At 41.1% G+C, this 13344-nt stretch overlaps 1 protein-coding gene across 2 annotated transcripts; it reads right to left on the minus strand.

Moving 5' to 3' along the window:
* Nucleotides 1-210: 210 nt before the first annotated feature.
* cibar1 (CBY1 interacting BAR domain containing 1) lies at nucleotides 211-7287 on the minus strand. 2 transcript variants are annotated; one of them, XM_030064373.1, is made up of 9 exons: nucleotides 7101-7287; nucleotides 5514-5748; nucleotides 4661-4729; nucleotides 4112-4213; nucleotides 3866-3871; nucleotides 3327-3431; nucleotides 2834-2947; nucleotides 1416-1535; nucleotides 211-687 (listed from the first exon to the last, which is right to left on the minus strand). In XM_030064373.1, exons 1-9 carry the CDS (start codon nucleotides 7130-7132, stop codon nucleotides 577-579), a joined length of 894 nt encoding a protein of 297 aa, XP_029920233.1. In that variant the 5' UTR covers nucleotides 7133-7287; the 3' UTR covers nucleotides 211-576. The 2 variants fall into 2 exon arrangements, with proteins under 2 accessions (XP_029920233.1, XP_029920232.1); XM_030064372.1 differs by having other exon boundaries at nucleotides 211-690.
* Between the last annotated feature and the right edge of the window lie 6057 nt (nucleotides 7288-13344).

Below are 13344 nucleotides of genomic sequence, written 5' to 3' on the forward strand. Positions count from 1 at the left end.
CTGTTGCATGACCGTGGAAGACATGAGTCACTTTCAGCTGCAATCGTCACATAACTGCTGTCACTTAGGACTGATTCACACGAACAATTTCTTAAATGATAAACCTCTTAGCTGACATTTTCATGCAAAATGACTGAGAATACAGCGACTGCTTATTATGGCATATAATATGACTGGATTGTTACAAAACAAAAATCATGCCGGACACAATTTTGCTTTAAATTACATGGAATGCCTTTATTCATAAACACAGGTGGCCATCGTGCAAGAAATTGCACTGCTATTTTTGACACAACCAAAAATAAAGCACATTTGGCACTGTGTGTAATATAAAAATACTGTACAGCTAAGACAACGATTTGCTGGCGTTTCAAAGGCAGTTACTGTAAAACATGGTCCCTCAAACAACGTAAGCTACAATACTGCTCAGAACACACATATGAGGTGACTTTGGCGTTGACGCTCACTTTATGACAACAGTATAAAACAGTTATTACACTATTTCACGTTCTTAACAATGACACCATACTTGTCCTTTTCATTCAATAAGATCAAAAAACAAAGAAGGAAAAGAGTTTAGTTTTCATCATCTGTGACATCCTCATCCTCATCATCTTCTTCCTCTTCAGACTCATCTTCATTCTCCTCCTCTTCCTCCCTTCTTCTCTGCCGACTGCTGTTCCTTTGCTGCTATGGCAAAAGACAAACAATCCCAGGTATGAAGTCATACAAACACAATCCCTGCTTCCTCAAAGTCTCAAAAGTTATTTTTCTTGGACTTCCTCTCACTTTAGGTTTACAGCAGAGGATTGAGACATGCTCCACCTGTTTATACCCTGTCCACTGATGAGTTCAGGGCAGATAAGACAAATCAAGAAAGAAACCCTTCAACTCCACCCTCAATGACCCTATCACACCTACAGAGGACAGTTAGAAATTACTTTCAAAAGTGTTGCTTTCCAGGAATTGGCGACAAGGTGGTGCTGGGACACAGTTTATAAAAAAAAAATATAAAATGTCCCTCAGTGAAATATTTATGCTTAGCTGTTTGGAAATTGTAAAAGCTAATGCTATCGGTTGATAAGTTAGTGCAGTGCCCTTGCTGTTTGGGAATAACAGTGAAAGCAATTACTGGCATGTGATGACATCTGTCAGGGAAATCAGACTGAAAGATGATGAGGGTGATGCATGCTCTGGCACAACTGATAGGTAAATTCCTCATACCTTCTTCAACTGGTATGGGGAAGACCAGTAGGTTGTAAAAAGTGACCGGGAAATTTTTATTTCACCAATACACGCACTCGTATTAATGAGGAAACAACTATCAAAGTTGAAGAAAAATCTCCTACAAAAAATTTGAGCATTACATTCAGAAATCAAGAGTTGGTATTATACATTTGCTTGCTGCATCTTACCTGTAATGTCCCTGATGTACTCAGAGAGGACCCGGTCCGATCAAGGGAGGTTTTGGAATTTGCTCGCACTATCTCCAAGCGTGACTGGAAGTCAGGGGGGTGCAGCAGAGTCCTGAAAACCTGCCAAAGAAGGGAAGACATGCTATACTCTTGCAAACAGAGGCGCCTACACTCCTAGAGCTACATAAGAAATAGGGACAAGGCCTACATAAATTCATGGCTTGTGGGGTTTTTTGTTTAGTGGTGAGTGTGTAGGAAATAAACTTTGTGCAACTTTGACTGAATACAAAGACAAAAAAGATGGCAAAAGTTGCCCTGCATCAAAATGACATTAGACTGTAAAGTGGATGTAAACACATTAAATGTTGTAATATGTACAGAGATTAACTTCACAAGTGACTCAGCTCATACATATTTAGGGTGTATCATGTCACATATAGATATGTTAAAGCTGAACAAATGAGGATATAATCTGCAAGCTGGAATACCCGGCAAAACATGTTGGCAATCTAATTTGATCAGACAAAAACAAACATGACTCTCAAAGTATGTCTCTGAAACCATTTCAAACTGCCATTTACACCATGTCACAGGTTTTTCAGGTGTGGGAAATGCATTCCACAGTGGCTCTTGATCAGGACTGTCTTCATGCCTGTCACTTGTGCCTTTCTCAGATGAGTCAATCTCCCGTGCTTTGTGATATGAGTCATTGAGAAACAACCGTGTCCGGGTGAGTTTCACTTCAATATGAATGGAAGGGAGATGATTCAGTGCAAAAACACACAGATGAGCTGGAAAGGGGTGGAGGCTAATAGTGCAAGGCCATCTGCAGGCAGGACCTCATTCGCGGAAAAAAAATATTGATCTTTTGTTTCGTCTCCACAATCAATGTTCCTTGAAACTGATGAGGTAAATTTATCTCCCAACTATAAGCCAAACAATACTGTCTGCTGAAGATGGCCCAAGAGGCAGCGTGAGTCTATATTCTGCAGTATTCACCGCAACGTACTTCAAAGCTACCACATCAAATGAGGGGTGTGGGCTATACAGTATCTGTGGGTAATGATTCAATGAGTAATGAGGGCATGAAGCTTTAGGATCTTGGCTGTGTAAAATACATGGTTTGGATGAGCTAAGCACTCACAGGTGGACACAGAGTAAAGACTGTGATTAGTTTTTACCCAAACTCTACTGTCTCACATAAATATACACTATTAGAGTGGGAAAAAAAACTGTCAGCACCTTTCTCAGAGGTCAGTGCAGCTTAATGAAAATGTGGTTGGCAGGGATTGACACCAGGTCCTGGATTAAGCCTCTTTCAAGATAGTGAGACTGCTGTGCACAAACATGCTAATGCCAGAATACCAAAATAGCTGGCTGCACCAAAACTAGCCTGAGGCGAGTTAGCTGCAGCCTACCTCCAGGTTCTCCTCCTCGTCCACACTTTGAATGCTCTGGAAGGCGGTGGTGTACACCTCCAAGGCCTTGGCGTGGAATGACATCTCCACTGTGACAAACTCACCAAAGATCTTCTACAGACAGAGAGCCAAGAGCAATGTTTTAGTTCTTAATAGGCTCAGAGGGATCATGGTACTTAAAAGATGTGTGGCTTTGATGTTTCCTTTAAACTGAACACATAAAAAGGTGTTTCAATTTGATAGCACACAATAACTTCAAACCGCTCAAAGAGGATTACAGGCAGCAGACAGGGGTCGAACACAAAGCCATACCTCAAAACTGTCTGTCTGGTTTCACTTCATTGTCACTCTCTGCTTAGACATATTCACGCAAAGAAACTATCACTTCTTCATTAATAGCTGAGTCATATGAACAGCGATAGCAGAGACAGTGAGGAGACAATGGTCTGAGGGGAGGTGGGGGTGTTTGGGCAGAGAGCAAAGAGCAGCAGACCTTGATATCATGGATCTTTTGCTTTTCAAACTCGTCTATGGTCTCCTCCAGCTGCTTGGTGGTTCGCGTGGCATCCATGGTGGCTCTCTGGAGCTCAGTTTCAGCCTGGTTGGAAAACATAACTATATGCAACATACTGCACAACATACCTGACTAGAACTCTTAAAGTTATAGCTAAAGATATTAGGGAAAAATAAATTACAAACCCACTATTTTCAAACCTGCAATGACTGGTTTTTAGCCCTGCTCATCAAATATGAGCAGTGGAACAAAATAACTAGCCTGGAAGTTACGACCAGGCAAATAAAAAAATGAAATTATCCAAGTCAAAGTGAGCTGTGGTCAGAACACATTTTATAACACACTGAATCTCTCTCAGTAAATCTGGAGCAGAATTTAATGGCTGCTGGTTTTGGAATTGCTACTGCACCATGTCGAAGTAACTGTGAAATATCTGTAAAGTGGGAGAATGATTGCCTGTGCTTTGTGGCCACACATTACCAGTAATGAGATGCCATAACAGATTATATGAGACCCACCCGGGACTGAGGGCTCAGTCAAGGAAAAACTGCAAATATCTTAGGAAATCCCTGTTCATTCTGGTTCGGCAAGAGGAACCTGAATTGTACAATGCAATGGTGTACAAAGTGTTACAACATCTTACATTGTCTTTTCTTCCTTAGATGCACTTGCTGTAAGGACATACAGGTGGAATTTCTAACATTAAAAGGCTTGCTAGATTAAAAAATGATTATGAGAATACAAGAGCGGCCAGTTAAGGATACTATGATCTGCCTGTCCGAGGGGTTTCTCTGTCTGGTCCTCTCAAGCTGAGCCATCTGTTTGGCCTCTTTGTCTCTGGCACTCTGAGTGGTCTTCAGATCCTCCTGCATGGATGGATGGAACAAACAGACAAGGACACAGCACTTAATAAAGGGTAAAAATAATGTATTATTCATAGCTTGTGTTAATCCTCTCACATACTAGGAAAACCCTAATCCTAATGTTAGATAAATAAGTGATTTAGTTAATTTTGCAAACAACGTTTACACTTTCGAGGCTGCTTGTATGAATGGCAAGTAAAATTAAGCATCTCTTGCATGGTTCAAGCAAGTGAAAACCTTTAAAAAATATATATTTGCACCCAGGTCTAAGCACAATGTTAGGAAGGGTAATTATAGAGAGGAGTGTATCATAAATAATGGTTAATGGGAAGTGGGAGATTATAAATAAACGAATGCTGCCCTCAAGTGGACCTAAGTGGTAAAGACGGTCCGTCTGAATTCCTCACACAGGCTTTGGCTTTGATATTCTTTGTGTTGTAGTCCACTTACCCTTTTACGCTTCACTACAGCCCCATAGCATTTTAAAGGCTCAATGACTTTGGCTTCAAGCCTCTCCACCTGTGAAACAGATTTAAAGTCAGGTTGAATCTGTAGCCCTCCAGTTTTTCCCTGCATTCACTCAGGAGTCACTGTCACTCTTAGCAAGAAATATGATAATTATGAATCAGCTTTGTTTCATATGTCCCTCAGAAAGCAAAATATAAGGGCTTTTTTTTTTTTTTTAATGTGTCCTTATAGATATAGACACCCATTCACAGAGACTATATTGGAGGTGCAAACCCTTTCCTCTAATGCCACAAATTAAATTCTAGTAGAAACACTGCTGTCCATGGATATAACAGATACAATTTGACCAAAACATTTCCAATGGACATCTCATTTATTTTTAAAAGATGAAACTCCCATTTCAGGGCTAATGTGCTGTGTCACTGCCACCAAAATATTTAGTCTGTAAACAGAGCTCAACCGATTTATCAGCTGGTCCAGTGTTATGGGCATTGGCTCACCACAGATGTATCAACACTGGCTATGTTGGCTGATGCTCAAAAAAAAGCAGCGAGTTGGGAGGGAAATGCATCAAAGTTTACTGTTCAACTGTAAAATATAAAGCATCTAGTACATCTTTATTACAACTATTTGATTAACAAGACTGATGATTCTCTGCTACAAATGTGTGTTTTTAGGTATTAAAAAAATATTGGCCAATAACTCATTACTGGAGGTTTTTACTCCCAAATATCAGTATTGGTATAGGCCACAAAAATCCATCCACTATCTATCGTGCTCTAACTGTCCAAATTAAATATCCAAATCAAAGCAGCAGTAAGTTTTGAAGTTTCACCTCGGCTTGACGGTAGTCTTGAATCTTGGCCAGCTGGTCAGCAAACTGCTTCATGCCCATCTTCAGGTTTGGCGTCTCCGTGTCTGCGTACAGGTTGATTTCCTTGACCAGCAGGTCTGCCTTGTCCCGCAGCCTGGCTGTTTTACGGACATAGGCAGCAAACAGTTGGCACATTTCTCCAAAGTGTTTCTCCACATTGGTGACGTTCTCCTGGATCTGTCTGGTCTGACTGTCCCTGGGGGTGTGGAGAGCAACATGAGAGAGCAAGAATCAAATTCCAGGGTATCTGAAAGTACAGGGAGTGTATTTTATTTCTTGACTTGAAATAGTGGATCTCAAAAGGGAAGTAAAGTACTATTTTCTTGAATAATATTGTATAATACAAGATACATTTTATTTTGTAAAAAAGATTATTACAAGCAATAGGCTAGTTCTGATGGGGTTTTTAAGAACTTTTCAAGATAAATATTAACCAAATTTAATACAGATTTTTTTTGAGAAAAAAAAATCTTTTTGTTATTGATACAAGTATTTCAGATAAGTGTAAGTGTAAGTGTAAGTAAGTACTCTATATTCGGTCTCGTGCTAAGGTCAGTTTTAGTTTGGAATATGGTCGGCTACTGAGTGTCTAACAGATTCCTTTAGTTTTTTTGCACATAACAAGTAAATCCAATGATTTTTGGGGATTTCTCTCTGCGGATACTAAACTGAATAGTTTGGTTTTGTGTCTGCATGTAAATGTGGTATATGAGATTATAAGTGAGTTAAATTAAGCTACACCAGGTATTTCTCCAGCAGGTCAAGTGTAGCATGTTAGTAAAAAGGAGTATTAGGTTCAGTGTTTTGTAACATTGTGGTTAATTTCATGCAAAAAAAAAGTCTGACTCGTTTTACAAAGAGAATTACAAATATGAATAAATGAAATTTAATCAAATGTTTATGTGGAAATTAAGACCTCATAAATTCAAATTTAACACCATTTAATGACATTAATATTTACAAAACTGACTACAAGACATTTCTAAGACTTTTTATGGGCCTGCAGGGACCCTGTGCAGCTAGGCAATAACTTGAAATCGATCAATACATATGCTTTGGAGGTTGTGTTCAACTCCTTAACACTGTTTTGGGAGACACGCTTAATGATAACAACCATTTGTTAGTTACTAGTGTATTAAAAAGAATGATGCTATCGTTTTGCAAAGTTGCCTTTTCACAACGTATATTAGTAGGAAAAAAAATACTACACCAGAATGTCTATTTAAGTCAGTGTCATGCACAGTAGTGTAATACTGTAACTCCAGGCCCCTGTGGACCGCAGAACACAGCCTCCAGCAGTAACAGTGCTATTGAAACGGGTTAAAGCAGACAGCATTCAGAGTTGTCGGTACAAACTCGGTGATGGAGAGGCTGTTTGTATGTTGATGCCAGCCGTGAGCATACAGCTACTTGCACAGAAATCATCCGTACTAGAGGTTTTCTGCCCGCTCTTGGCAGGTTAATTTGCTCAGCAGTGAACTAACATTAGCTTGAGCTAACTTGTAGCTAACGCTTGCTTTGCCTTTCGCAGCACACAGTGTCCCTTACCTAGCTCTTGCATCGGGGGTACGACTCATCATAGTGGAGAGAAAGGCAGTCTGGTAAAAAAAAAAAAAAAAGTATTTCACAGGGCAGTTAATGAAATTTAGTCTGTGGTCAAGTGCGTCGCGGCAGCTTTGCTTTTCTCTTTTGCTAAGCTAGCACGCCAGTCTGCCGTTTCCATGGAGTTTCCAGGCATTTCCGCTCTGAGGATGCATGCTGGGAAATGGAGGCAAATGTTCAATCCACTGCCTCATGTCTTGTGTTAACCATGCTGTGCTTGTTTTTACACCCTCCTGACTGAAGAGTCAGACAGTAGGCTACTGAGGTTGATTTAAAAAAGGATGCACTGATACAAGGGTCAGAAGAGGACAAACATGTTCTTGCCATGATTTCACCTCGGCTCCAGCCAAACTATAAAAAGGATGGGATTAAAACAGCATGGTAAACACAAAAATATCAAAACATCATCTCCAGGGGGTTTCCCAATGACACGCCTGGGCAATAGCTTGGTAATATCCCTGCTGGAAAACCCAAACATCTGGCAGGTTTCTATGTTTTTTTTTTTTATAATTTTCTAAATAGATCAAGGTGCATTGGCTACATTGCAACAAAGAGGCCTGCAAACACAGTCCTTTCAACAACAGCTTGACTGTTTTTTGAACTGATGCCAAGAGCAGATTTTGCATCTCTGAAATGAATGGGGGCCTCATTGTAATTCCCTCCTCTGTGTTTGGGAATGCATGAATGTCACCAGCTGCCACGTCTGCTCCTCTGTGGAAAATGTCCAAAAACCTTAATTATCACGCTTAATCATCCATGGGATTGAAGCTGGGGAGATCCCACTGTAACAGATTGGCGATGTAAAACACGGTCATTGCATTGAGCTGTGTGCCTGGAATCCCAAGAGGATCTAGTTTATACTCTCTGGCCCAGCTGATGCAAGTACAGATTCACAGTGTGTTAAATGGCTCTGATATAACCTTGTTCTGTCGCATGAATTGATGGCTCATTACACTTATGTTTTTGTTATTGATAATTTAATATAATTTACTCTAAATCAGGAAATTTATCCTAATATTTGTTTACATTCAAATGACCCCACGCAACCTTCTGCTGAATATATTGTTGTGCTTTCTCTGAATAATAATAATTAGGCCTATGTGGACTTGTGTTGCATATTTTGACGCAGTTGAAGATATTTAAGATTTATGTTTAAAAAAAAAAAAAAAAAAAAAAAAGCTCACATCAGTTGTAGTTCCGCTCTTGCAAATTTAATGAAATTTTATAGATACGTAACCATGCCAACCTCAGATAAAGCCCCTGTACAGAGGCAAGCCCTTGTATCCCTTTGCTGTGATTGCATTGTTCAGCCACATGATGGCGATCAGCTTCTATCTTATATATTTCAGTTTGCCCAGGAATGTAAATGGGAATTAGTCTCCAAAAACTGTGAGGCTGGACTACGTCCTGTTCGTGATCTGTTGCTGTGTGGTTGTATTTCTCAAAAATATGACACCGCAATCATCTCTCCTCAGAATATTTGATCTTGATTCGCCACAAATACGTATATCGGCTAGGTACAAAAAATAACAGTGATGAATGCAAAATAATGCATATATTTACACGACTCCCTGGCGGTAATCCAAGTCTAGCTTCGAAATCCCTAAACGTTATAACAAATATAGCAGATGCCTCTCCAGCCCATGTCCTATAGGATCTTTGTGTTGAAAGAAGCCCACGGCTGTGGAGTTATTTGCCTTGGCTGGCACTGAATGTATGCAGGAGCTGTGGCATCTTTCTAGAGACTGTGCATCTGACTTTCTTAAAGAACAGATGGTGTTGTTTCAAAACTACCAATTAGCAAGGAGAGGGTAGCAACCACTAGCGGCAGAACTCTCTCTCTCACTCTCTCACTGTCTCTCTCTCTCACGCTCTCTGACTCCTCTCTCCCCTTCTGTCTCACTCCCTCCGTGCCCTTCTCACTGTATCTGTCTCCAGGTCTCGCTCTCTCTCTCTCACTGTCTCGCTCTCTCTCTCCCTCTGTCTGTCTCCCCTCTGCAGCCCTGTATGCCACAGTGGCAGTGCGACATTGGAGAGATGCGTGGCCCGCTGAACAGATTGGGAGTGACATATGTCAGACGTGGGGGGACTTAGCGGGGCAACCAAGTATGTGTCCTCCAGTATGTGTGTGTGACTGTGTGTGTGTGTGTATGTGTGTGTTGGCTTTCCCACTCCCCATATCCCCCCTTCAGGTGTGAATCCTGGTGTGAAGACCCCAGACTTGATGCTCTCCTCCTACATGCAGACACACTAACCACTTTACATTTCATCATCAATAGCGAGAGGGAGCAAGTCTGTGGGAGGTGTGTGTGTGTGTGTGCGGCGAGGGGCGCTGGGGATTATGAACAGTGTGATATCTTGTCTGCCACTTGGTGCATAAAATGAAATTACAAGCCAAAAGTCAATATCTCATCATGCTGATTTTGGCTAACCTCACTCTCCTTCCTCTAAGTGCTACATTCCTGTGATTTGGCAGAGGGACACGACGCTGCTCTCTTACAGGAATTAACCTTGAAATATCCAGGGGAAGACATAACCATCACCTAGCCATTCATGATGCTTCAAATTCAATTCCTATATTCCTTAATTTGAGCTCCTCGATCTACCACATCTTCCTCTTCTGTGGCCCAGTCTCTGCTTTCCATTGGTCATGACAAAAAAAGTCCACTCTTCTTTTAAAAAGATAGGCAACGGTGGAGATTCTCTGTATCCTCGTTTTCTCCAAGATCCTGCAAAAACATGTCTTGACAAGTCATTTAGTCTCACCTTCTGTGTTAAAATCATGTTTTTTTTTTCAGATTAAATGAAATACATATGCCAGTGGGATGAGATAATCCTGCTTGTTTCCAATGCCAGTTGACTTGTTTCCAGAATTTCCTTAATCAAGTGTCATTTTCTTGATACCAGTGGGCTGAGCTGCCTTATTCTGCCTTGTTTCAATGTATTTATGCTTCTTCCCTGAAAAATTCCTGGAACAAGTGAAATTGCATTGGCAAAAAGTGGGACATATTTTTTGATGTTTTAAGATAAACTCAATTTTAACACCGAATGTGAGACAAAAATCACTCATTATGATGGGGATTTTTTTTGCAGCATTTTCAGAGTACCAAGATGTTAATCTGTGATCCTCTCCGACCAACCTCCTAAAGCTGCTCCAATAACAACGAAACGGGAAACTGACTCTGTTGACTTTTACGATGTTTATCTCCACTTTCACATCCAACTTGGCTTCATTACATCGGCTGTGAATAAGAAAATGTAGCCGTGTAGCCATGTTTTCCTCTTCATATCTTTACATGGATGCACATTGGTTTGACAACGCACATCACATGTTTCTCGCTGGCGACCGCAGTCAGTAAAGGGTTTATGAATAGCGTATTTCAGAGATGAAATTCAGTGATATTCCCCTTTAACTTCAGCAACCTTGAACAAAAGTCCTCCCTCTGCAGTTAAGCGGGTGCTTGAAGGGCGAGCCGGCGCAGACACGGTCCAGTGCTTTTATTGACCCAATGAAAAACCTCTCCGTGTCTCCAGGGGCTGGGAGCTCAGGTTAGGGTCTTTGTTGTCTGGGTTCATTAGTGTCTCCTTCACCATCTCTCTCTCTTGCTCTCTCTCTAACACCCATTTTTCTAACTCTCTCTCCCTCTCTCTCTCTCTCTCGCTCTTGCTCTTCTTCGGCTGCTCTTTTCCCCAGAGGAGTTGGAGAAGAAAATGTCACCAGATCAAATTAGTGAGAGCCTCTAACATTGCCTGTTTGCTTCTGTCTGTCTTTTCCATCGAGTGATAGCATCAGTCACGGAAGTTTCTACAAGTTTATTCGTGTCCTAACTTTATCTTCCCCAGGTAGCCGATGATACTGTACTCTGGGGAGGATTTTCTGAATTTACAGTTACAGTGCTCATATTTTTATTAATCTAATCCACGAAAATTCATTATACATTTTAACAGAGCAGTTAATTCAGGCTAACATATTGAAGTGGTGTCAGGAGCAGGCAGGTATTTGGGTTTTGTGCATAATGACACATCAATGGGCCTGGACACTGTTTGTTGGGTTGGTTAACCATTTTATAGTCAGATAATTAATGTCACAGGTCCAATAGTTTCATTATCTCACAGAGATAATGAAACTATGAGACAGGCAATGCTTGTGCATTCTCTGAAAACACCCTTGGTCTCCCACCCGGTCCTTTTTGCAGTGTCACCACCGGCACATAACTTATTCATAGTGCATTTCATATTCATAGCCTTATTTACTTCACGGAGACACGTCAGATATAGTGATTTCTCTCCGGCTCTGGCATTATTTACCTTAATGCATTTTAGTGGAGCGAGGGAGGGAGTTGCCAGACATCCTTTTTTGCAAACAGCTGACATTAATGCATGTTAACCTTGGTGGCAGTAAAAGGCCTCACCCTTATTGCTCTTAAACCATACAGTGTCTATCACAGTCTGCTGGGAGAGAGCTGGAGCACTTCCAGGGCTCCTCACCTACCGACCACAAAAGGCCCCTAATTGAAAATGACTTCAGACTATTGAAAAAGTAGGCAGAGGCTTGCAGATTGTGTGTGTGTGTGGCAGACGGTACAGTACTCTGAGTGTGTGTGTGTGTGTGTGTGTGTGTGTGTGTGTGTGCTGAAGTAATGGGATGTGAGTGTGAAGATTGTGCATCAGTGCCAGTATGTTGGCTTTTTATGTTGTACAATTTTTTTTTCCTACTATTGTGTTTTCTGGATGAACATTATGTTACAAGCCAACTGTACATGATATGCACAAGATAGATAGATAGATAGATAAATAGATAGATAGATAGATAGATAGATGGAGCAAGACATCTACATCTAAAATGAAAAAAGGAACACCAAGAACAGATCGCCATGGTACTCCATTATAGTCGGATAAAAATGGCCACTGTCCTTCTTGTCATCAATATGCAAATGGCAGAAATGGCCCTTGAGTGCGGGAGCAGTTCCCTCAAGTGCATTCATTAGCCACCGTTAGCATAATTGATTCCCAGCCTTGCCATAAAACTGGTCACTCCCTGTGCCTTGCGCTCTGGGGGATCCTCTGGGGACTTCACGGGCCAACTTCAATCATAAATCATTAAAGGACACCACTAGCCAATGGACTGTGCTGAGGCCCCAGAGACGTGAGCACAACAGTAATACTGTCATTGACGTCTAAATCATCAATGTGACATATAAAAGTGCCTACAGGCTGATATATCCTACCCTGCTCCTCCCCATCCTCATTTTTTTTTAACTGGGAGTCATAAAAATGTATGCACCCTATAACTGTAAAATAGGCAACATGCATCTCAATAAAGCTCAGTCTATATCAGATATACAGTTTTTGAAATTGTGCCTGGAATGATATAGGCACTTATGTATTTACTACTAAAAGAAATGTAATGACACACAAAATACTGAGGTATATTTGCGATAACTGTAAAGTCTTTTTCCATTTTGCACATGAAAATGTCAGTTCATGACTGCATGCTTGCATTCAGACTTCAACAATCTTTGATTCTTGTTTTAGAGAGACTTTACTTTGCAATCTAGGGCAAGTGAATTTAGATGTTTCATTTTGCGATCAGGAGTTTGTTTTTGTGCACGACCACACAAAGGGCGCCGTAAACCTATTGAGTATTCTGTGAGCTGTGCCTCCTGAGTTACTTTGATGATTAAGTGAACATCAGGGCTATAGACTAGTTACCACAAAAGTCATGATAGCTATTATAGCTAGCTCTAAGCCATTGTATATTCCACTCACAGCATCACTATTCAGAGCAGGTGTGCACCTTATTAAGGCTCCTAATAGAGAGAAAGAGAAAGAGAGAGAGGGAGAGAGAGAGCGGGAAAGACAATAAGTCAATATGGTGAATGATATTTTTTTCCTTCGCTCTATCCATCCAGCCTTCCCTCCATCTGTCCATCCATCCATCCCCTCTCTTTACAGTCTAATTAAACTCATCAAGTTGCGGTGTGAAGGTTCCCAGCACCTCAGAGATGCGGAGAGACACTGAGAGAGGGAGAGAGAGAGAGAGAGAGAGAGAGAGAGAGAGAGGGAGAAAGAGAGAACGAGGGAGGCGCTCATGATGTATCGCCGCCTCGCCAAATAAAACATATTCATAAAGAATATTCATTACCTCCACCAGCCATCCCCCAGATGGCCAGAAAATTGGCTTTGTGTT

Source organism: Myripristis murdjan, chromosome 11 (assembly GCF_902150065.1).
Source record: "Myripristis murdjan chromosome 11, fMyrMur1.1, whole genome shotgun sequence".
Classification (NCBI taxonomy): domain Eukaryota; kingdom Metazoa; phylum Chordata; class Actinopteri; order Holocentriformes; family Holocentridae; genus Myripristis; species Myripristis murdjan.